The 24,109-nt window shown below is 48.4% G+C and overlaps 1 protein-coding gene and 1 pseudogene across 10 annotated transcripts in view; one reads left to right on the forward strand and one right to left on the reverse strand.

Moving 5' to 3' along the window:
• ALPK2 (alpha kinase 2) overlaps positions 1-24,109 on the forward strand; it is a 138,655-nt gene that overhangs the window by 56,393 nt on the left and 58,153 nt on the right. For 4 of the 9 annotated variants that reach the window (XM_082417903.1, XM_082417900.1, XM_082417904.1 and 1 more), the window contains exons 8-9: positions 10,732-10,949; positions 16,442-16,490. The exons of 2 other annotated variants lie outside the window; for them this stretch is intronic. In XM_082417903.1, coding sequence (XP_082274029.1) covers positions 10,732-10,949; positions 16,442-16,490 — 267 coding nt within the window. Of the gene's footprint in view, positions 1-10,731; positions 10,950-16,441; positions 16,491-21,077; positions 22,083-24,109 lie in introns of those variants that run through there. 3 more of the 9 variants (XM_082417901.1, XM_082417905.1, XM_082417907.1) reach the window with 3 other exon arrangements.
• LOC309640305 (developmental pluripotency-associated protein 4 pseudogene) lies at positions 315-6,758 on the reverse strand (annotated as a pseudogene). Its single transcript has 2 exons — positions 6,639-6,758; positions 315-2,575 (listed from the first exon to the last, which is right to left on the reverse strand). The product of its transcript is annotated as a developmental pluripotency-associated protein 4 pseudogene (transcript).

Genomic DNA, 24,109 nt, shown 5'->3' on the forward strand with positions numbered 1-24,109 from the left:
AGGAGTCCTATGATGAAAATAAATATGGTGGTGTGTCAGGGAAGAATAAGCTGGGTGGTCAGGAACATAGGAGCATAGCACCCGATTCCTGGAACCCTACAGAGGTAAACTACACTGACTTTTATCCACTCATTGACTAAACATCGATTGGCACAAGCACATGTTGGGGTGTCTGGAGGTCGTATTTACTGATCTGCTTATCTGGTTGAGATCATAAATGGGAAGAGAAAGGGCTGTGCCAGTGCACGTTGGAAACTTCAGACAGACCAGTCATTTACATATGAGCAGAAACTGGGAAAGGAGACAGTCATTTACATATGAGTAGAAACTGGGAAAGGAGAGGAAAGAAGGAAGGAACTCTTGTCTGCATTATCTCTGTTAACTCACGAAATGGAAAAAAAACCTGAGGTGGTATGTTGGGCACACCATGTATAAAGTCTAATGCTTGCTGCTCTTCCCCAAGAAATGCTTAACATACTTAGTATACAAACAATTCTCAGCAACTTCAAGAAAAATTAACATAATGCAAAGAAAACCACTTTCAATTGCTTTTCTGTTAAGTACGCCAAGACAGCAATCTGGACTGGGTTGTCATGAGAACTCGCCCTGTTCTTGCTTCTCCAGCCCCCTGTTCCTGCTCTGTCCTCTTCAGTTCCTCTTCGAGGAGGAAGAATCCACCCGTAATCAGTCCACCAGGCACGGAACCACAGCGCCCTCCCGCAGGGGCACACCCAAGCTTTGTGCAGCTTGACTCATACACAACTTGGGGGCTTTTCTAAGGAAAAGAACACAATTATGAATATCAAGATGTGTCCAGGGACTTGGAAAGGGTCTGTGCGGGTGAAGGACAAGGGTTTAATCAGCTTCCCAGCAAATCTGCCACCGCCCTGGAGACAGATGAGGATGTTTGGTATCCAAATACATTTCCTTCCTTACTGGGGGAGGAGTTGTGAACTCATGGATGAGGACAGGACATGGAGGGATAAGGGTCCAAAAAAGCGCATCTGTGCCTGATTCCATGTTCACTGAACCAAAATCAGGATCCTATACTGGAAACACACAGCATTCTTTTTTTTTAAACTTAAAAATTTTGAAACCACAGAAGTTGGTACAACACCTGTATATTCTGCACCTCATCGACCAATTGTTAATAGTTAATTCAATATTCTTTCTATAGATTGTGTGTAGATTCTCTGTATATATTCCTATATAACCACAACAGCTATCAAAACCAACACATTTAACATTGCTATAGTGTCACCTAATGTCCAATCTATATTAAAATTTCCCCAATTATTCCAAAACCACCCTTTTTACTAGAGGAACTATAACTTATCATTCATTCCAGGACACTTAAAAAATTATGTATAAAACTTAAAGTAAAAATAGACATCTTAAGTGCATAGCTCTGAATATTTACATATAGCTATGTCTAAGAGACTGCTACCCCAAACGAGGGGGGTCTCTTAATTATGCCGGGGCCACAGGTGTAATCAGGACTGATTGTTTCCTTGTGAAGCGATGCATATTACATCTCTTTGGCAAGAAGATTGTCAGTGATATACTGTGTCACATCAGAAGACACATTTCTGTTTGAACCATTCCTGGCAATGATAGGTTTGAATATTGGTTAAGGTGAACATAACCAAGTTTCAAGTTTTGTCTATAAGCCCCGTCTTCCCCAGTGTAGAAACTTACTGGAGGCCCTTTCAGGTAAATTAATTCCATTCAATGAACTCATATTTGTAAAATGTCTCATCTCCTTCCTCCTCTGCCCTCTTAGGGCCGGGGCTCTTTGCAGAGAGAGCCACTTCCACTGTGGTTTCCTGTCAGGCAGTTCACAGGCTTTTTTTTTCCCCCTGCAACTGGCCAGGCTGTGCCCCCTGTAAGCAGGAAGCGTGGAGAGTGTGGAGCGGCTCACAGTTCAGCTGTCAAGGGGCACCATGGAGTCGATTGTAGTCACTTCTCTATCGTTAACTATCATCATAGCTGAACCCTTTCTCCGGGTGGCGTAGCCTCACCGCGGGCTTTTCGCTAACACCTGATTCCTGTGAACACACTCAGGGCGCAGCATGTGGTCCCCCAGGTGTGGGGTGGAAAACTGCCGGCAGGAAGGGATAAGAGCGCAGACCCCCTCCTTGGTTTTGCAAGAACCCAAGGCTGTCCGGCATGAAACTGTAACGAGCCCAGCCCTAGTGGGGGAGCAGGGAGACTTCGCCCGTGGACCACACACCACCCGACCACACAGGCCTCCTGTGATCCCACTGAGTCCGTCTTCCCGGCCCGGCTACAATTCCGCTCCAGGAAGCAAGCGCAGCCTCTGGGTCAGAAGTTGACACGATTGTATTAACTCCCTCGAGAGCAGTAGGTCCCTCAAGGGCGGGTGCCCCTCCTCAGGATGAGCAGCCACTTTAGGAGGATCGGTCCCATCGAAAGACATCTTTTTATCAGCACTTTCCAGAGGCGGTTCCCCCTTGTCTATCTTTTATCTTCGGGATGCTGATAGGATCCTGGCCTCTTCTGCTGTGGCAGGAATGTTTTTTTGAGGAGAGCGAGCATGTTCACAGGGTCGCGTCTGTCCGTCTCATTTCCGGCCTTTGGTTCTCGGTGGTAATCACGGCACCAAGCCTGCAAAACGTCTTGGTGAATCAGGTTGACGGTGGTGGGGGGGGGGGCAGGTTAGACGGTAATGGAGGTATGGACGTCTTCTTCTGAGGTCTTAGGCTGTCACAACACTGTGGCATCTTTGGTGGACAGGAAGCTTTGTCATTTTTCACAGATCATTTCTCTGGGTCGCCTTTGCCGAGTTGGCCTGTGTATTTGCTTCACCAGAAGCCCCTGTTCCTCTGCGGCTTCTGCTGACATCGATTTGAATTTGCAGCTTGCGTGTTCTTCCTGTGACTCTGTGAGAGTTCCACTCCTGCTCGTTTGCTCTGTCCGTTTTACCAACCTTGACTTCCTTTCTGAGCATGAAGATTCTCCTTGCTTCTGAAATGGCCCCTGGCCCAAGATCCACGCGGCTTTCTCAAAGGCCTCTGTGCTCGAAACCGTGTTAGCAAAGGTGTAAGTGAGCAGGATTTGAGAGGAGAGGGCACGGGGGCCGAGTGTGTCTGTGTAGGGGTGGGGATGACTCGGACGCCCACCTGTCAGCCTCTAGATGATCCACTGAGCAGGGAGGACGAGCAGGGCCCACGGAGACGTGGCCACTCGGCAGATGGCTGTGAGGGGAGGGGCAGAACAAAGCGGGGAGGGCCTCAGCACCATCCCTGCAAGGAGGCAGCCCGTGAAGGGAAAGGGCTCCCAAGCGGCGAGCCAAGGGAGGGCCGCCAGCTGGTCCCCGCCATGCCTCAGGCTCCTCTGCAGATCCAGGGCTCGGGGCTGGGTGGTTGGCCTGCCTGGGGTGGGGATGTGTTTATTTCCAGACCGTGAAGCTGGCCCGACACTTCCCTTTTACGGGCGGGTGGGTCTAGAAGAGAAAACCCTCCGCACTCCGGCAGCTTCCGGTTTTGAATTTGTGAATGACAGTAGAGTCGGTGTTCTTCATGCAAAGGATCCCCCTGGGCAGGGGCCATGCCTAGTTAACACCCTGAGTCACGGCCAGCTCCATCTCTGGTTTGTAGGGCTACGGAACGAGTAAGAACCCAGGTCAACCCTGAACGCCCTTTCGCCCTGCGGCAGGGTCAGCGGCCAGCTGTCTTCAGGGCGTCCTCAGGCGGCAGTCTGGATGGCCCAAATCCTGCAGAAATGACCGAGTTGTCAGAGGGAGGCTGGGGACACCCCAGGCTGATTTCCGGGGTGCTGGGAAGGGCCCACCGCCCCAGGTGGGCCCACCAGCCCCCTGGCTAATACTTGACATTTCTTTAATAAAAGAAGACACAAACGCTTTCATCCTAGAGGTAGAAATAGTGCTTGAAATGACTCCCGCCGTGATGAGTAATCAGAGAACGTTGGTGTGTGAAGGGTCGGCCACTTGGTGTCTCAGAGGACATTGTCCCGGTCCAGATCTGCCCCTGAGAGAGGTGCCCTTTCCTCCTCTGAAATGGGGCGGGAAAGGAGGCATCCTTCTCACATTTTCTCAAGGAAATACTCGTAAATGGCAGACGAGGGATAAATATGTTCCCTTCAAAAGCTCTGGGGGCTTAGTCTGAAGTAATCTGCCTGCAGAGTCGTTTCTTTGAAATGTTACCTTCCCTGTCTTTAAAATTCACTTGAATTTTGTATCCTTCTTCCCTCTTTGTCTGCTTAATGTAAAAATGTTTCCCCAACAATCTTTGGCTCAAGTTGACACCTGTGTGTAGCCTCCAGCTGAAGGCCCAGGAGAAGGCAGGGCGTGGGCGGAACGGCACAGGCCCGGGTGCGCTCCGTGCTCTGGAAGAATCCTCTCTGCTCTGTTCTCACCCCTGGGGAAGCAGGCGGCGCCCTGCGGTGTGAGTGCAGACATGGCCGGGGTGCCCAACTCAAGCCTCCCTTCAAAGCAAGAGGCCTTCGCCCTCATCTCACTGGAAAAGGGGACCCACGTCCCCCCAGAGAGAGAAATGGTGGTAGTGTCTGTGATAGTATTTTTGAAGGGAGGAAGGAGGCCACCGGCCCTGCTGCCCTCATGACTTTTCCTAAGCTTGGATTTGGTTACTAAGTGTTGCAGAATTGTTCTATATCTTTACCTGTAGACATCCTGACTCAAAAGCTGGGCCACTTCTGAGGCCTTCTCATTATAGGGCTCTTTGTGTGGTTCTACTAAGAGAACTGATACCAGCCATTCCCCTCCCCAACCCAGGTGGCCATCACTGGTTGCAGGTGACTGTCACACCATTAATGTTTTTCTTTTTTTTTGGAACTTAGACCCTTCCAGAAGCCTACTTTCTGAGCCTTTAAATATATCGACAGTTGTTAGGGGCCTGCCTTAGGGACTTATACCTATTTGTTTATCCATTTGACAAATAATCTGTATTAAAAGTATTTTTTACATTAATGAACATCAAAAAATCAGCATCTTACCTTTTCCTTGGGGTGGCTATCATGATTTCTACTTTAAGTCCTTGAAAATGACATCTATGTGATCAACACTTAACTAGGTGACCTCTTCTCTGACTGTCTACAAGTCTGTCAGATCAGATCCTATATCAGTTTAATGGTTGTGACTGGGAGGGGTGCTACTGGCCTCTAGTGAGAAGCAGCCAGAGATGTTGCTAAACATCCTATAATACACAGGACAGCCCCACAATGAGGAATTATCTGGCCCCAAAGTTCAATAATGCCGAGACTGAGAAACTTTGTCCTATATAAACATTCATTCATTTTTGCCAAACGCTGTGCATTTACCATGCACCAGGCTTTGTTCCATGCTAGGTGATGGGCACTTAAAGAATACAAAGAAAATGCAATAGGTTCTTGCCCCTCATAGCCAGTGGGAGTGCAAGGCATGTAGGACAAAACCCAGTGTGGTGGCATGAAGTGCAAGGAGTTATGGGTACATGGAGGAGGTATAGGGGGTCTGGAAAAGCTCCCAAGAGGAGGAGGGTGTTGAAGAATGAGTAGGAGTTTGCCAGATGGAGAGCAAGGGTGGAGAACTGCCAGCAAAGGGAACAGCGTGTTCAAAGAAAGAAATGAAGAGCTGTGAAAGAAGGTTTTCAAGGAGATGGAAAATGCTCAGTAAATCTAGAGTGCTGACAGGGTAGAAAAAAGGGGGGCAGAGAAAGAGGCCAGAGGCAGGTTGGGGTCCAGAATGCAAAGAACTTTCAATGCTCAGCTAATGAGCATTGGGGCGAGAGGGAGACAGGGGCTAACCAGAAGCTTTCAGCAGGGGAGCCTTGAGCAACGGAGCAGACACGTTGCTGTTGTTGTTTTTAATAGAGTTTAATCTTTGGAATAGTTTTAGGTTCACAGCAAAATTGAATGGAGGGGACAGATTTCCCATATCCGCTCAGGCTCCACACATACACAGCCTCCCCCATTATCAACATCCCCCAGCAGACGGGAACATCTGTTATAATTGAATCCACATTGACACATCATCGTCACCCAAAGTCCACAGTGTACATTAGGGTTGTACATTCTGTGGGTTTGGACGAACGTCTAATGACACTGTAACGTATGATAACTATAATGTATCATACAGAGTAGTTTCATTGCCCTAAAAATCCTCTGTGCAGATGTGGCTCTTAGAGCTATCTGCCCGTCAGCGATGGATGTCCAAGGACAAGGCCCAGAGGCTGGACGTGGTGAGACCAGTCTGAAAGTTGTTTCTGTTGCCCAAGAAAGAGGCAGTGACAGTGGAACTAAGCCACGGCCATGGGGAGTTTGAAAGAATGGGCTTGCGTGACATTCGGTAGGTAGGTGTGTTTAACCAGACTTCATAGAAGGAGTAAAAAGGGAGAGAAGGTTGACTATGAACTTGGGAGACTGGGTAGACAATGCCACCACTTGAAGACAGTAAAGGCAGGGAGAAGACTCATGTAGGTGTAAGGCGAGGTGAATAATTTTGCGTAGGCCGAGTCTGAGGTTTGTGGTCTCTGTGGCCCATCAGACTGCAGCAATTCGGTCATCTAAGCCTGGAGCGGAAAGAGAAGGGAAGCAGTGCGCTGGTTTGCTGGGCATCTGCATACAGATGATCACAGCAACTGTGCAAGTGGTGGGCTTACCTGGGTAGAGTGCATAGAACAAGGGGAGGGAAGGACCAAGGATGGAAGCTCGAGAAACACGAACGTGCAGGGGTCGGAGTCAGTGCTGAGCAGGGGCCGGCAAATGCTCAGGGGCAACATCAGTGGAACAAGAGTCAGGAGGGGGCACTGTCCCCAGAGTCCAGGCAAGAGGGTGATTCTGGAGGGAAAAAGGGGTCAACACTGTCAGAAGCTTATTAGTTATCTATTAATGACCTACCGTATTGGACAGGGAACTCTAGTCAATCCTTTATTATGGCCTATATGGGAAAAGTATCTAAAGAGAGTGGATATATGTATATGTATAACTGATGCACTTTGCTGTACAACAGAAACTAACACAACATTGTAAGCCAACTATACACCAATAAAAATTAAACAAACACTGTCAGATGCTGCAGAAGTATCCTGGGGAATAATTAGAGGCCATCAGAATGGATGACCACAGCAGGCGAGGACTTTGTAAGATGAGGGCTAATGGGTCAAAGAGGGAATTGGAATTGAGGCCATGGATACAAATGGAGGTGCCCCTTTCAAGAAGTGAAGGAAACAAGGAAAATCAGAATGAAATCTAAGGGCAAAGTGCCCCCAAAGGAAGGGCGGTGCTGGTTGTTTTTAAGATGGGGAGGAGACAAGAACATGTTTGTGACCTTGAGGCAGAGGGAAGAAACAAGAATTCACCAACAGAAGACAAAACTTGAGACCAGGGGTGGGCAAACCCTTTCTGCAAAGGACCAGATAGTAACTATTTTAGGCTGTGTAGGTCCATAGGCAAAATCAATGCTATTATGTAGATGCTTATGTAACAATAAAGAAAACCAATATCTACAAATCTTTATTGATGAATTATACAGGTTTACTAATAGAAGAATGGAATTCTTTCTTTTTAAGTAGCATTTTGCTAGCTTTTTAAAGTAACTTTGCTTACATTTGGGGTTCAGAGTTAGTGTTCCTTAAAAGCCAATCAATTGCAAATGTTCATCTGTAAAAACCATTCTTGTGGGCTGTATGAAAACAGGCATCCGACTGGATCTGGTCCCTAGGTAACAGGGTTCTGACCCTGCTGTACACGTATTTTCCTGCGGTGAGTATTGGGTGAGGTGGATTCATGTATATCCTTTCACGAGCTCTCATGCAATTTATTCCTCGCCTGGTGACAAAAGGGAATGGGCAGTTGTGACACCAGGTCTGTTCAGTGCTGGACTAACTGCATCTGGGAAGGGGGAGGGGGAGGCAGAGCCTCACTGGGTGGGACTCAGAAGCGTCGGGGAAGCTTCAGGCCAGGCCAGGTAGGGTGCAGAGAGGACCAGGAGGTGGGGCTCGGACTGGCTTGTGTGGGTGTGGATGGAGGGAGACTGAGCTGTGGGTACCAAACACAGGGATGGAGTTGTTGGATGGCCTCTCCCTCTTGCCTCCCACTCTGCCAGCTTATTCCTCCTTAGTCTTCACAACTCAGGCCACACACACCTGGCTGCTGACTGTCTTTATTAGCTGGGAGTTGGGGGTTAGGTGTCCCTCATCTGGGCACCTCACCAACGACTGCCCTTGGAAAGCAGTCTCTCATCTCCCCTCCCCTGAATCTTTGAGATCCTGGCACAAGCTATTCAGCAGATTTTTGTTGAAGGGAAAGAATGCGAAGGTAGAGTTGCCAATCAACTCTACAGATGTTGGGGTGGAGGCAAATGACTAGTTCAGTTTTTGCCATGTTAAATTTTTTTTTTTTAATTTATTTTTTGGCTGCGTTGGGACTTCGTTGCTGCGCGTGGGCTTTCTCTAGTTGCGGCAAGCGGGGGCTACTCTTCGTTGCAGTGCGCGGGCTTCTATTGTGGTGGCTTCTCTTGTTGTGGAGCACGGGCTCTAGTCGCGTGGGCTTCCGTAGTTGCAGCACGTGGGCTCAGTAGTTGCGGCACGTGGGCTCAGTAGTTGCGGCACGTGGGCTCAGTAGTTGTGGCTTGCAGGCTTAGTTGCTCCGCGGCACGTGGGATCTTCCCGGACCAGGTCTTGAACCCGTGTCCCCTGCATTGGCAGGCGGATCCTTAACCACTGCGCCACCAGGGCAGTCCTGCCATGTTAAATTTGAGACGCCTTTTAGACATCAAGTGTAGATGGAGAGTAGGCAGCTGGAGATGTGAGTTGGGAGTTCAGGGGAGAGGTCTGGGCTGGAGATATAAATGTGGAAACTAACGACATATGAACTGTATTTAAAACAAGGAGGGTCACTAGGGAACGTGTGCAGAGTGAGAAGAGCTATCCCAGGGCATGCCAGGGTGTAAAGGTTGGGGAGAAATGAGGAACCAGGAAAGGAGACAGGAAGTAGCCAGTGAAACAGAAAGAAAACCAAGAGGAAGTGAGTTTCTGGAAGCCACGGGAAAGTGTCTTAAAAAGAAGTGAGAGATCCAGTGTCCAGTGCCATTGAGGGCGAGTAAGATGAGGGCTAAGAAGGGACAATTAGACTCAGCAACATGGTGCTTGTGGTGCCCTTGACCGAGGCTTCTTTAAGCAGGAAAGTCACTTTGAGTGGATTCAAGACTGAATGGGAGGGAAGGGATTGGAGACGGTGAGTCTACAACTGATTTGGGTTTTGATGTAAACGGTGAGTCAGTAGTGGGGGTGGGCTGTGAGGTCCACAGGCTGAGTAGAGTTATTACTCTCTGTTGCCGTTGGGAATGAGTCTGTAGGGGGAAACCCTGGTGGGAGGGAGAGTGGGGAACCATCCCTGGAACAATATCCTCGAGCATCGGGGAGGGGTTGGGATCCAGGGCACCAGTGGAGAGATGGTTCAGGTAGCAGCAAGGAGGGCTCCTCCATAGTAGATGGTGGGCAGGCAGAGGACATGGGCACTGACCTTGGGAGGCAGGAACACGTGGTGAGTGTAGCTGTGAGAATTTCTCATTGTTTCAGTTTCACAGTCAAACAGGAAGCAAGGTCCTCGGCTGAGAGTGAGGCTGGGGAGGAGGCGTGGGCTGTCTGAGGAGAGAAGAGCGGGTTTGGGTTAATCATCTAGGATGGTGTGACGGTGAACGGGTCAGTGCAGGATCTGATCACCTCTCTACTTCCAGGTGCCATCGTTATCACGTGGCCTCCTCCCTGTGTCCCACGTCTGCCCTTGCACGCTCCGTACCGCGCAGGGTGGCAGTGATCCCTGTCACACACAAGTTTGATCATGTCACTCCTGCATCCAAAACCCTCCAGTGGCTTCTCTTCCTGCTCAGTACAAAGGGCAAAGTTTCTCAAGTGGCCCAGACTCCCCAAGGTCCAGCTCCCTGTTTCCTCCCATCCTCACGCAAACCACCACGCTCCCCTTGCTCGACGCTCTCCAGCCACATCGGCCCCTCGCTGCTGTCTGAACACGCCCCAGATGCTCCTGCCCAGGGCCTCTTCCCTTTGCTCTTCCTTCTACTTGGAATGTTCCTTCCGTAGACATCCTCATGGCTCTCTCCATGCCCACCTCCTACAGGTCTCTGCTCAAATGTTCTTTACGATCAAGGCATTCTCTGACCTCCCTAAATAAAATTGCAACCCCTCCTCCACCCCGTGCTACCTCTCTCCTCTCCACTGCTTTATTTTTTTTCATATAGCACCGAGCACTAGACGCTTGTTTATTGTCTGTCTCCTTCATTTAAATGTAAGATCCTTGAGAGCAGAGCCTCTTTTCTTTACTGATGTTTTCTGGAACAGTATCTGGAAGAGTGTCTGACACATAGAAGCCACTGAATGCATATTTGTTGACTGAAAGGAAGGATGAATGGAAGGGTGGATAGATACTGGATGGATAGATATATTAGTCACCTGACCAATGGGTCATTGAGGTATGCCTATAATGAAGACATTCATTGCTACATGAGCAATTAAACTCCATCCCAAGGAGGAGTTTCTCACCAACTCTAGGAACAAATAAAAAGAACACATCCTTTTATCCACTAAACAGTCATTGGGGGAATTTTTAGTCTACAGCTGATGGAACCCAAGGATTTATCCTGCAGCTCCCTACTCCTCCAGGTCAGGCTAGAATATCCCCGCCATCTTTATTCCCATCTGAGAACACGATGCGTGCCCATGTTCTCTTCCCTTCCAGGATCATTCCTATTTTTCTTATCCATCGACCTGAGAACAATATCCCATACGCCACAGTGGAGGAAGAGCTGATTGGAGAATTTGTGAAGTATTCCATCAGGGATGGGAAGGAGATAAACTTCTTGAGAAGAGAATCGGAGGCTGGTCAGAAATGTTGCACCTTCCAGCACTGGGTCTACCAGAAAACAAGTGGCTGCCTTCTGGTCACGGACATGCAGGGTGAGGAGAGCGGCTCGGCCTGGGCTCCAGGGATGCTGTGGGCCTGGGATGTTCCTGGGGGGTGTGTGGGGGGGCGGGCGGAGGGAGAGGTCTGCTGGGTACAGACTGTAAGCACCTTCACCCGCAGAAAGCGTTACTACTGTCTCATCAGAAACAAAGCAACAAAGGAGCCCAAATGACCAACTCGATGGAGTAACAAAGTACATTTTAATAATTCATTCCAGTAACACCTTCCCATTACAACAGGTAACCAAAAACTGGCGCTCTATATCCTCAATAGGCACAAATTTCAGATGTACACATGAAAATCCAGATGGACCAAAAGATAAATTAAAATGTAAGAATTCATTCTTAATAGGTGAAAGGATCTTTCACAGTTGCTTTAGATGTCAAGCTCCGCTGGTGAATTTACAGCATGTTTTCAGTTTATACCCACATTTTGGGGAATACATTTGTTGTATGAAGTAGGGATGTCATAATTAGGTTTCCCACAGAGACAGCCCTGAGACAAGTTGCAGTTTGGGGCTTCCCCAAGGCCACCCTCAAGTTCATTAATTTCCTGGGAGGACTCACGGAACTCAGGAAAGCCGTTATGTTCGTGGTTAAGGTTTATTATAGTGAAAAGATAGACTCAAGTCAACCAAGGGAAGAGGCACACGGGAAAGAGTCCAGGAGAGACCAGGTGGGAATTTCCAGTTGTCCCCTCCTGGTGAAGCCATGGGGACAGTGCTTCTCCCCTCAATGATGTGGGAGCACTGCCAACCAGGAGAGCTCCCCTGAGCCTTGGTGTTCAGAGATTTTATTCGGGAGCCATCACTGCCTGCTCGTGAGACTGACCTCTGCCTCTAGCCTCTCTGGACACTCTTTTTTTTTTTTTTTCACACACACACACTGTATTTTATTTTTACAAGAGATAAATAGACTGACACCAAGCATTGTACATGGATGACCACAACAAAAGCAACAATGATTGCAATTACCAAACATGAAACACACTCATACTATGTCATAATATTGACATTCAGTCTTTGGACACTATTATCAGAGCTTAGCAGTTACCTCCAAAAAGTTGGGCAAAAACAATCCTTTATTTAGGCAAGGTTAATCCTTTATTGCACACAAATGTTCAAGTGCAAATATTTGGGAGGGGATCCCAGGAAACACTGGTAGGAGACTGAGGGAGTGTGGCAGGGAAGGGACAGAAAGTCGATAGGGTACCTTATACCCGGTTACCACTGTGTATTACTGAAGCTCATGCCTGCTGGGGAAACTGGGGGAGGCTGGGCAGAACACACTTCTCAGAATTAGCACACCCAAGGAGTGAGGGAGCAGGGGTATTTATACTCCAACTCCCTTTAGCTACCAGCAGTAGGCTGCTCCAGATGGGGGTGTTAACTCCCCTGCGTTTGCCACCTGCGCATGGGCAAGCCACGCTGAGCAAAGCAGGTGCCTGTGATCAGAGCGTGTTCTCAGGCCAAGAGATGCTGGTGGTGGTACCTTGACGTAGAGCTGTGTGCATGGAAGGAGTGAGGGTGAGGGTGATGGGCAGGGTCCCAACAGTTTCTGCCACAGGGGCTTTCCTATTCCTTTTCCTTTCCGAATAATAATGCTTTAAGAAAAAAATCTGAACTATAACTGAGTACCTACTTATGTCAGACATTGTCAGGTATAAGAATCCCAAGCTCTATACAGCATGGTGGTGAAGAGCAAGAATGCCTGTGGGTTCTATTTTCTGCACCTCCACTTTCTAGCTGTTAGCCTTGGGCAAACCATTTACCTCTCTGTGCCTCAGTAATTTCCACGTGGGGTGGTTGGGAGGATGAAATGAGATAGCAAGACATTTAGCGCAGCATGGACACATAGTAAGAGTTCCCTATTTTTAAAAACTTTTGAAATAACCATAGGCATGAGAGATTGCAAAAACGTACAGAGGGGTCCCCATGTACCCTTCACCCAGCTTTGCCTAATGGTAACACCTTACGTACCTACAGTACACTGTCAAAACCAGGAGACTCACATCGGCACGATGTAATTAACAAGACTACAGACCTTACGTGGATTTCACCAGTTTTTGTCTGCACTCATTTTTCCGTATTTTTTGTTTAATCTTTGTAATAACCCTGCCAAAGAGATGTTATGATCCCCATTTTACAGATGAGAAAACAGAGGCTGGAAGCTAATGATCTAATCCCCGGCTCACTCAACTAAGAAGAAGAGGGGTCCAAGACTCCAACACTGCTTCTGACTCTGAACCCCAAACTCTTTCCACTAAAACTCAAATTTACAAATTTGCAAGATTTCCAAGTATCCCTTAATGTCAAAGGCGCCTGTGAGGGACTCCTCTGAGGTCAGCTGGGAAGTGCAATGTTACAGACTTGCAGGGGAAGCTGATCTGCAAGTTGAAGCCAGCCATATCCACTCACTTTTGAAGAGACTTTGCTGCCACACACAGACAATACGGTCTTAAACAGACAGCTATTTTAATTAGACTGTCTGTGCAACTGTTGAGACTTCCCCATCTTTCCTCCTTCAGAGTTAATTTTGCATTAAATACAGTTCATCTACCGAAAAGCAACACCCCGGAGCTTCATGCACGGTTAATTTTGCTTCCAGGCACTAGTAAACAGCTGTAGTAGAACGTTCTATCTCCCCGTAAATGACGTGTGTGGTTGAAAGTGTTGGCATGGTGTTTCATAAGGGTGTTTATTTACTCTCTGCTGCTGCTGGGAAGAATCTTACTATTGTCGTCATCACTGTGGCACAAGATAACACATCCATTCTCTAAGCGATCCCCACATTTTATAATTTTACTAAGACACTGGAATTAGGATTTAAAAATCCCAAACAAACCCAAGCTCAAGTCTCACTTTCTCAGACTCTTAAGTTATTCTCTCCCTGGTTGCCTTGGCTTGTTGATGGGATTGTGGCGAGTCCTGCAGGTCAGTGGGGTGAAAGGTGAGCCTGTGATTTGGCCCTAAGATCTGCACACACCAGAGACCACTGGACTTCCTAAGAAGCTGTCACCCAAATAACCCAAGAACTCAAGTTCTGGAGAACAAACTGTAATACTGCCTTCTTCCTGCCTTCCATCAGAAACAACCTGTAGATGACTATTATCCGCAACTTGGTTTAATAGCTGCACACTGTAATCTAAATTATTATCCTATAGAGACCCTTAGTAACCTTTGTTGAATTGCTTGCAAACTATAAAACCAAGAGAGAAGTTTCCTTTTGAAAATCAAATTCTACTTTTCCAAACATCAGTGACAGCTGGTAATTGTGAGAACTGAGGAAAAGCAATTCCCAAGCTCAAGGACCTTTTGCCAAATGACTCTTTAAAATTGGACTTCTATGCGGCTTAGAGCTGTACTTTTTAAGTACAACTTTTCCACGAAACAAGATGTCCAAAGAGGGCTTTTGCAGTTTGGAGTCGTTTTTTTTTTTTTTTAAAGCCCAGTTCCTATCATAAAAACTACGTGAAGCATTTCTACATGTGTTTTAGTTGTTAGCAGCTTTGAAAGAATGAGATGAATTAGTTGCCAACTGTGAAAGAGGCTTTTAAAATGCTTACTGGCTCCCCCAAAGTGCTGTGTCTAATTTAGCTCCCAGGTGCCCTGCAGAAAAGCAGGGCTCTTTGTTCTGTCTGAACAGCAGCATGACATGTATTTTTGCCTCACTCCAGGCAGACATTGCTGAATCAGAAAATTAACGCTTTAGCTGTCCTTTTCTTTAATTTAATTTTATTTATTTTTGGCTGCATTGGATCTTCGTTGCCGCACGCGGGCTTTCTCTAGTTTCGGGGAGCGGGGCTACTCTTTGAGGAGCACGGGCTTCTCATTGCAGTGGCTTCTCTAGTTGCGGAGCACAGGCTCTAGGTGCGCAGCCTCAGTAGTTGTGGCTCGCAGCCTCAGTAGTTGTGGCGCAGGGGCTTAGTTGCTCCGCGGCACGTGGGATCTTCCCAGAGCAGGGCTCGAACCCGTGTCCCCTGCATTGGCAGGCGGATTCTTAACCACTGCACCACCAGGGAAGTCCCTAGCTGTCCTTTTCTGAGCCTCAGAAAACAGTGCTCATATGAGGGAGACCCATGGAACTAGGTTGCCATCAGGCCTGACCCCCAGGGTTGGCTTTTGCCAGGGATGCTGGTTCCTTCCTCCACAGCCCAGACTGGCTTCTGGGCCGCCAGGCCCTTCAGTGAGCAAGTCGCCGGCTGGCCTTGGGGAATATAGTGACCACAGCCTGGCCCGGGTGGGACAAGAGTCGGGGGCCAGAGAAGAGGAGACGAGGCTCAAGGTGGCATAGCACCATGGACCCCATGCCCTGCCGTAAAAGGCCGGTCACTAGATGGCACGGGTGAGATTAAGGCAGCGGTCCACGGAGTCGGAGCCAGTGCCTACAGCCGCGACCCTAGAGAGGCAGGAGCAGAAATGGTAGCTGGTCTGGCAAGGAGATTCTGGAAAGGCTGGAGGCTGTCCATGCTCTGGGCATCAGAGAGGATTGCCTTCCTCCAGACCTGGGTGAGAGAGGATGGTGCTTTTCGACTGCAGAAGGTGACAGCGACCTTGCCCTTCCCCACCTTGCAAGACAGTAGGACTTTCATTCTCTTTGAATCCCTGGTTCCTTAGCCACTCTCCCATCTGCTCCTGCTGGGAGGGGAGAAGCAAAAAGACTCCTGAGCGCTTGGGATTCTACCAGGGATGCCTATGGCGTTTTTAGGGACCAGCGTGGGAAGCTCAGGCAGCTGTTTTGTTGATTGGGTATCCCGCCCCCCATCCCACAACTTCCAATGGCTTAATGGAGAGACGTTGGGATAAGCATCAAAAGGTTAGACCACACGTGACATCTCCAGGCCAATGTTTAAAAGTCTACACATAACTCAGTAGTGCTTCCCTGGGTCTAAAGCCGACCCAGAAAACCTTCAGTCCTGAATCCGGATGCCATCTTTCTGGAGATGGGAAACTGTGTGTCTGGAGTCTGACCTTGAACTGAACAAAGGCCACCTTGAACTCTCTCACTGTTGAACTTAGCCAGCCCAGCCCTCACCCACACCACCTGCTGTTGTACAAGGGCTTCCGCTTTTGATGAAGAACACGGAGCAGGCCTAAGCCCAAATCAGAGCGTTTCTGGGGAGAGAACTCCTGGGACAAGTGACAGGCCTCCCTCCTCCAGCAGAGGCAGTGGACCAGGCAGGCAGAGGACAGCATTTTCGTTTCCGGAGCTGTAAGGGGCATGCGTTGTGAGGCAGCAGACCCCGCCCTTTGCTCCCCTGACCGGCTGCCTCAGAAGCCTGCCTTGCCCATTATGGTTCCGTAAAGCTGGATGCAGTCTGAAAGGCTGTCAGCTTCTGCTGATGGAAACAAGGAAGAAAGTATGTGTTTATGCAGGAAAGGAAATGATGATGGGGCTGACGCTTCCCCTCCCTGTGAATAGATGGTCCCTCTTTTCTGAGGAGCCCCGTGTAACACCAATCCCGTCTTTGCTCTCTCTTCCCATAGGTGTAGGAATGAAGTTGACTGACGTTGGCATAGCAACATTGGCTAAAGGGTGAGTAGAAGAAAAAAGTCAGGTGCACATCACTCATCTCTGGGTTTCCAAACACCTACGGGGCAGATGCTGTTAGGCTGATGTGGGCAGAGGAGATTTCTTGTCCCAACTGCGAAAGACAGATGTTCTTGGGATGAATTCAGTTCACTTCTCTCACTTACCTAAAATATTTATGGACTTTGTTCTTCCAGGGAAACACATTTGTTTCCTAACTTTGAAACAAATAAGAATTCTGAACACATTTCAAGATTGATTACTAACAGGAGGGCCATGGTTGGGGGGAAAAATGCCAGCATTATTGGGGCTCCTTTTAACTAGGAATATTCCATTTTTCTACATTTAATATCTTCACTATTAGAAGCTTCTTTAAAAATTCTATTTTTGCAATTGAGTGAACTCAGTTTGCATATTTCTAATGTATTTTCCCCATACTTTTCACTAAAAAGTATTTTAGGTGGCTCCCAGACTCCCATGTTGATGATTGATTACAGGGGCAAATGGCTATGGAAGGGCTGTGATTAGTGACTATGGTTGTTGTCAGTGGTATTGATTTCCTGATTTAGCATGGGGAGTTGCTTTGCTCACTGTGGGGTGTGCCCGGACAGCACTAAAATAACATTTTACTGGGGTATCTCTTGAACAAACTGTCTCTTCTCACTGCTTTGCTTGACCACTAATGAGGAGAGAGCAGGCTATTTGAGGTTCTTCGTGAAAATAAAGCTCCAGGTTGGAGCTACCATGCTTTCTCCCACTGCTGCTCTTCCCATGTACTAGGACCGCTTGTAAGGAGGAAGAAATGGGGGGGGGGGGGCAAGCAAGTGACTTTTAGAAGGGGTAGCGTGTGTTTTAAAATGGAGGTTTTAGTATGGAGTTTTCTCAAACTAAAAATAGAACTACCATATGTCCCAGAAATTCCACTGCTGGGTATATATCCAAAAAAATTAAAACCGCTAATTCAAAAAGATACATGCACCCCAATGTTCATAGCAGCATTATTTACAGTTGCCAAGATATGGAAGCAACCTAAGTGTCCATCAACAGATGAATGGATAAAGAAGATGTGGTATATATATATACAATGGAATACTACTCAGCCATAAAAAAAAGATTGAAATTTTGCCATTTGCAGCAACATGGATGGACTTGGCATTATGCTAAGTGAAATAAGTCAGAAAGACATTGTGTATCACTTATATGTGGAATCCAAAAAATACAACAAACTAGTGAATATAACAAAAAAGAAGCAGACTCACAGATATAGAGAACAAACTAGTGGTTACCAGTTGGGAGAGAGAAGTGGGGAGGGGCAAGATAGGGGTAGGGGATTAAGAGGTACAATCTATTAGGTATAAAATAAGCTACAAGGATATATTGTATAACATGGGGAATATAGCCAATATTTTATAATAACTATAAATGGAGTATAATCTTTAAAAAGTGTGAATCACTATATTGTACACCTGTAACATATAATATTGTACATCAACTATACTTCAATTAAAGTAGGCTTTCTTATGGTTCAGATGTGATGAAGCTGACAGATCAGGAGACAATTGCCACTGAAAAGAGTTTGTTATTCACAGTTCCCAAGAGGAGGGGGCTTGCCAGGCCATGGGGGGCCACATGGGGAAGCACCAGGGTCAGTCAGGAGGCAGAAGGAGTGAGGGGAAAACATGGATGAGAGCTTTTACTGTGGTTTTTGAGGGAAGGAATAGGTGGGGCTGGGTAAGCAAGCTTGGAATTGACTAGTTTGAAAAGTTCCAGCAGGCTCTGGGGTGTCCGGCTGTCTGGGGTCATCTGGTACCTGCCCTGGGGTGATTAGGGCAGATGGATAGTGGCCCAGAGTGTGAGACTCCAATAGAGGAAGTGGTGGGAGTGGGCTGCAGATTGGTTAGTTGGCATATGAAAGGCATTCTAGAAGGCCAGTCATTTACTATCTCTAGGAATTGGCTAACCCTGGGAAGGGGAGTCTCTCCAGGGCCAGCAAAGCCCCAGATGTCCAAGTGTCAGAAACACGGACAATAAAATAGCATGATTAATATAGGTCACTCTCCTACAGCTGGGAACAACTTATTTACTTGAGCTTTCTGGTTATTTCCGACCATCGGCATCAGCAGTGCTTTAACAAGTACACTAATTTTCAATTAACTATGTGGAGGATGGAGAAAAGTAGAGGGATTTGAAAAAAGTGGAAAGGGGACCACTCTCTTTTAACCTCCAGATCAATAAGTCTGATTCATGAAGTTCTTACCAACTACACAAAAGCTTCTAATTTGGTTTTAGAACTAAGATGCCGTTGGCATCTTTTCCTTCTCAAAATCTGCTCAGTTCCAACATAAAATGGTATTTTCCTATCTCCACACTCCATCCCCCTTGCTGACCGGAGCCCTGTCATATGGGTCAGGGAATCGGGTCATGGCCTTGGGCTTGTGAAGAGAGCACATCAGGAGGAGAGTATGATGCAGTGGGGAGAACAGGGCTTTTAGAAGAAGACTTGGGTTCAGTTCTTGGTCCTGCCACTTACTTCTGATTCTTCTAGCGGTAGCCTTTCTTCTTGGTGTCATAGGAATTTGGCCCATGTAATAAAAAGGGTGACAGTACAGCCTGATTTGCCCAGGACAGTACTATTTCATGCCTGCCATCCTAGCATCCTGTCTAGTGACTCATTTGTCCTGGATAAGTTTCCCCATTGAGAAAATATATGGTACCCCTATTTATGAAGGGCTTTTCCTGGACCCCAGAAAAAATTCCCAAGTTAAAGCTTTCCTTTACAGGCTCCATATTTGCAGAACATTAAAAATTCAGGCCTCATGCAGACCTGGTTTGAATGCTGGGCTCTTATCTTACCAGCTCTGTGGACATGAGACCTGACATTCTCAAAGCCACTGATCTACAGAATGAAGCTCAGTACATGCTTCATAAATACCTTCCCCCCAACCCATGCCCCAGCCTGACCCCAGGGTAGGCAAATTCCATACCATTATTTGGAACAACTGTCTACCAAAACAAAGCAGAAACCCACCCAAGAAGTTTCAAAAACTATGACAAGCACAAGAGTGATGATTTAAGATATCTTTTAAAAGCATCTTAACGGCTTCCAGGAACCCAGACCATATTTTTTTTTCTCCTAATTTAAAAAAGAAATCCAATCCCTTTGGTTTTGTTCTCAGCTTTAATGTGACTTATCTGGCCTGGGACAGCTGCCCAGCACCCATTAGAGCTGGTAGCTGGAGCCCAGTGCAAAACGTTGTCTATTAAGTGTTACTTACTGCCTCCCTCCCAAGGAGGGGGTGGTAGAGAAGGAAATTCTGAAGTGTCTGAGAAAGATTAGATATTAGGAGTATTAGATCATCTTGTCCACTGTGTTTTTAAAAAAACTTTTATTTGAAGTTTTCTTTTGAAGTCACATTTTTTTTTTTCCTCTAAAGAAATGTTTCTTAGAAGCACAGTTTTTGAAAAACTGATAAAAGGGGAAGCTTCTCTGACCAGAGGACAAGGGGCGGGGTCTGGGAGATGTCTTCGGAGGCCCCTGGGGGCTGGGTCCATCCCACCTTCTTACTTGCCAAGTGAGGGGCAGGAGGTGCAGGGAAAGGGGGCAGCCTGCTTATAGGCACAGCCCTATATGGAGTAAGGGGCCCTGAGGGACAGGAGGCGAGGTTTTACTGAAGAAACTCTAGTGAAAGTCAAAGCTGCAGAATGGAGCCCAGGCAATGGGAGAGACTTGCAAAGGGTTCAAGTGCAAAGGCAGCTTACAGACAGGCGAAGAATGGGAAGCAATCTCGAGCAGGGGAAGGAAAGACTGGGGAGCCTGGCATATGCCAGAGGGTTTCCAGAGAGCAGGAGAGGAGATTGGTGTTTGAGCACTGAGCACCTTCTCTTAATTCTTAGCAAGCAGCCTGCGCAGGCGTCCTTCACCCGTGCTGGAGAGGGAGAGTGGCCTGCTCTCCGGAAGCCTGGGGAATGGGTGCCCCCGTCCTAAGAAGCAGTGCTCCATGTAGGCAGCATTTACACGTGTTCTTTTAATCACATTATAAAGAACACCAGGTATGGAGAGGAGAAACAGTGAGGAGGCAAATATGACTTACTTTAATAATTATTCACAATGATGATAATAAATTTAAACCAGGAAGAAGAAAATCTCCCCAATTTAGGGTCCACCATGTTTGGGCTGGCAGTGGTCAGGATCTTCTGCAGGAAGAGGAGCCACTTATTTTCATCTAAAGAAAATATTCCCTGTGACTCAACCTGAGCCCTATGTTTGACTGCGGGCGTCCCAGTAAATGGGACCTGGCTTGTTCTCTTGTTTAGTGAAGCCATGATACTATTTTAAGGGTAAACTATTTATAATCTTGTAAAAGAAAATAGGGGACCGTCATGACTTATTCATTTTAATGCAACTTTACCTGGTGGTATGAGCCTTAAAACTGAAGCATGGCATATTGTCCTGTGAGCCAGTGACAAGAATGCTGTACCCCAATCACCTGTACCCCAATACCTACACTCCTTCGGCAGTGTTGAGTACCAAAACTTCACGTTACAAAGTGTGGCAAATAGGATTGCTTCAACATCGAATAATCCATTTTCTAGGCAGACCCAAGATACTCACGGCACTGTCGAACATATTTCTGATTTGAAATCGCTCGAGCATTTAGAGTTCTCTGAAGGGAGAGAAGGAAAAAATGCCTAATTCCATACCCGAAGACTTGGAAATTTAACCTAATCAAACTAAAATCAGCGTATACCAACACTTGTTGGGGAGCAGAGCTGCACATGTCACAGTGGGTCCTGCAAACACACACCTGTCCCCAGCCAGCAGTTGAGTTTCTGGGGAGATGGTGATATTGCGATTCAGCCACCAGAGGGCACCAGAGCCAACGCTTTTGTCTTCTGTAATCTCTCCCCGCAAAAGCCCACTTCATGTTGGTGAAAAACAAAGAAAAGTACCCTGAGCAGATTTCTTCCCAGTCTGTAAGCATTGAACCAAAAATAGGATCGATATGAATAACCACAAAGGAACCCCTCCCTGTGACCACCAGGCTGCCAGCCAGCATCGTGGCTGTACCTTTGGAAGAAAGAACAATCAGGCATAGGATACACGGCATGTGTCAGGCATCCCTGACGTGGAAACCAGATTCAGGAGACCCTGGAGAGAATCACGAATGGCTTGTTCTTGCTGAGCGGCAAATGTGAGGTGATAGGGCCCAAATATCAAGGCAGACGCACAGTGAGGACAACTGCCTCAAGAAAGCAGGCTCTCCTGGCATCGGCGTGATGTCCTATGAGCCACGAAGCAGGAAAAATTAACACAGCCTCCCACATTCAGTCAGCTGAGTTCCAGAAAAAGGATCTGCCATCCATGCCAAGAGCAGCCCACCATGCAGCCCTGCGTGCTATGAACAGACAGAGTGGCGACAGCCACCTGGGATGCTTAACCCAGGCACCATCCCGAGACACCACCCTGCCTGGAGAGGAAGGGCTGAAACATACTTGTGTGTGGAAGGAAATGGGATCTAATATTCAAGAAACACACCCTGAGATAGGTCGTGGGTGTGCCCGTGTGCACACGGGGGCGTGTGCTGTGTGTGTGTGTGTGTGTGTGTGTGTGTGTGTGTGTGTGTGGTGACTCTGGGCGACTATTTAATGCAACGCATGAATCTTCCAGGAGGGGAGGAAACAAAGAGATTTGGAACAGAATTTCCTGACATCCTTTAAGTGCTTTGCACAGCAGGCCCGTGTCGCTGTAGATCCCGGATGTTCTAGCTGACTCACCAACACCAGGCTTTAGGGGACCGGTCTCACAGGCCTAAGGGACCTAATAAAGGCACTTTCACAGCCCAGATATCTGCCTTCCCATTCTGCCACTGCTGTCACCTACCCTGGAAGGCAGCCTGCATCTCATTTAAATCCGATCAGGCCATTAGGTAGCAGAGCCACTTGGCCAGTGGCTGGTTTATTTGGCCAGTCTTTGCCATCAAGCAGGTGTGGAGGCCCATGATGGGAACACGTATTCTCTGCACGATTTTGGCGAGGCTGGCCCTACTGGCAATGCTCCTAGTGTGCGCTCAGAGTCAGCCGGGACCCAGCCTGTCCACAGCGCGGGACTAGCATGGCAGTCTCTTGGCCTCCTGTCCAAAGTCTCACAAAAGACAGTTCTGTCGAAGCGACTGGAGTTGGAGCCATGGGCTTCCTCCCACTCCCCGACACTACTCACTATTTATCCCCCTGCCCGGTCCATGCCCGGAACCAGAGGGACACAGCCAGGCCCCTAGTCATTTGTCTTCCAGATTCAGAGACAAGTCTGAACTGAAAGAAGATCTCGAAAGATTGATGGACTCGAGACCGCCCCCTGCAGGACAGGCCGGTAGACAGCAGGAGGGAAACGAAGGATGAGGACGTGATAGCCAAGTGTCAGGGGTCACAGAGCGCCTGAGAGGGTAGGGCTGGGTGAAGGCCAGAGTTGTCTGGAAAAAAGCTACAGTGCCTTCAGGAAGGTCTACACAAAGTGCAATGGTGGGGCTCCAGGTTACAGGGATTGAAGAGGGAGATGCCACTAGAAAAAGGCATGGGGGGTACGTGTGTGTGTCTAAAAAGGCCGAAGGGACGGAGCCCATAGAGGTACAGACTGCGGGGCTGAGTGGCGTCCGTTCCAGAGGAGAGGCCCCTGCCTGAGGGTGTCAGGGCTCGTCCAGGGTGGCCTCCACGCCACCCTCCCCGCACCCTGGACGTCGGAGGAGGTGCTCTTCTGAGAAGACTGGTGCTCTCGCCTTACCTTCCTGGCCCTGTGGCCCTGAAGGGGCTCCCCGTATGCAGGTGGAACGAGGGTGGGGCTTTGGGGGTCGGAGCTCTGTGGCCTGGGACAGCAGCTCCATCTCAGACTGCCTGTTTCATGGCTGTCTTGTCCCCTGTATCCCCTCCTTGGCTCTCTTGGATCCCGACTTCAGATTCCATTTCAGATATTAAGGCGAGGACCGCATGCTTCCTGCACAGCCACGGGGACGGGCCTCATGGCCTCGAGAATGGACCCATAGTAGACATCTAGGGCCCCCTCTTCTCCCCTGGGGCCCCTCTCTGCTCCCTCGTCCTAGGGCTCACATCACAGAGGCCCCCCTGGATTTGGGGCGCCTTCAGAAGGCGTCAGAGCAGAAAGCTGGCAAGCATGCAGGGCTGCTGGAATGGCCTTGCTAGCAGAAGCAGAGAACCAGACTGTGGGCGTGCCGCTGCCCTCCGGCTTTCTCCCAGCCTGGGTGGATGTCAGGGAAGAAAGTGCCAGGGCTTGTTTCCATGGAGGCACCGTGGCTCTTGCTTAATGGAGGCCTGAGGGCAGGGGCTGTGGCGGCCTCGAGGACAGAGAGGCTTGCAGCCATGCGAAGGAGCCAGGCTTTGTTCTAAGGGAGGTGGAGCCTTCTGAGCCGTTTTGTGACCATGATCTGACTTACACCCGGGGTGGCCATGGGACGCGCCCCGGACAAGGTGAGAAGCAAGGACGACCACCAGGAGGCTCTGGCGATAGGCCGGGGTAGGTGGTGTTGGCTGGACCGGGGCTCCCATGGTGTTTGGGGGCTGAGGTCCCCTGTCTAGAGGGGACCTCCAAGGTCAGCTTGGAGACGGGAGCAGAATAC

The sequence above is a fragment of the Balaenoptera physalus genome (genome assembly GCF_965194825.1).
Source record: "Balaenoptera physalus genome assembly, chromosome: 12".
In the NCBI taxonomy this organism is placed as follows: Eukaryota; Metazoa; Chordata; class Mammalia; order Artiodactyla; family Balaenopteridae; genus Balaenoptera; species Balaenoptera physalus.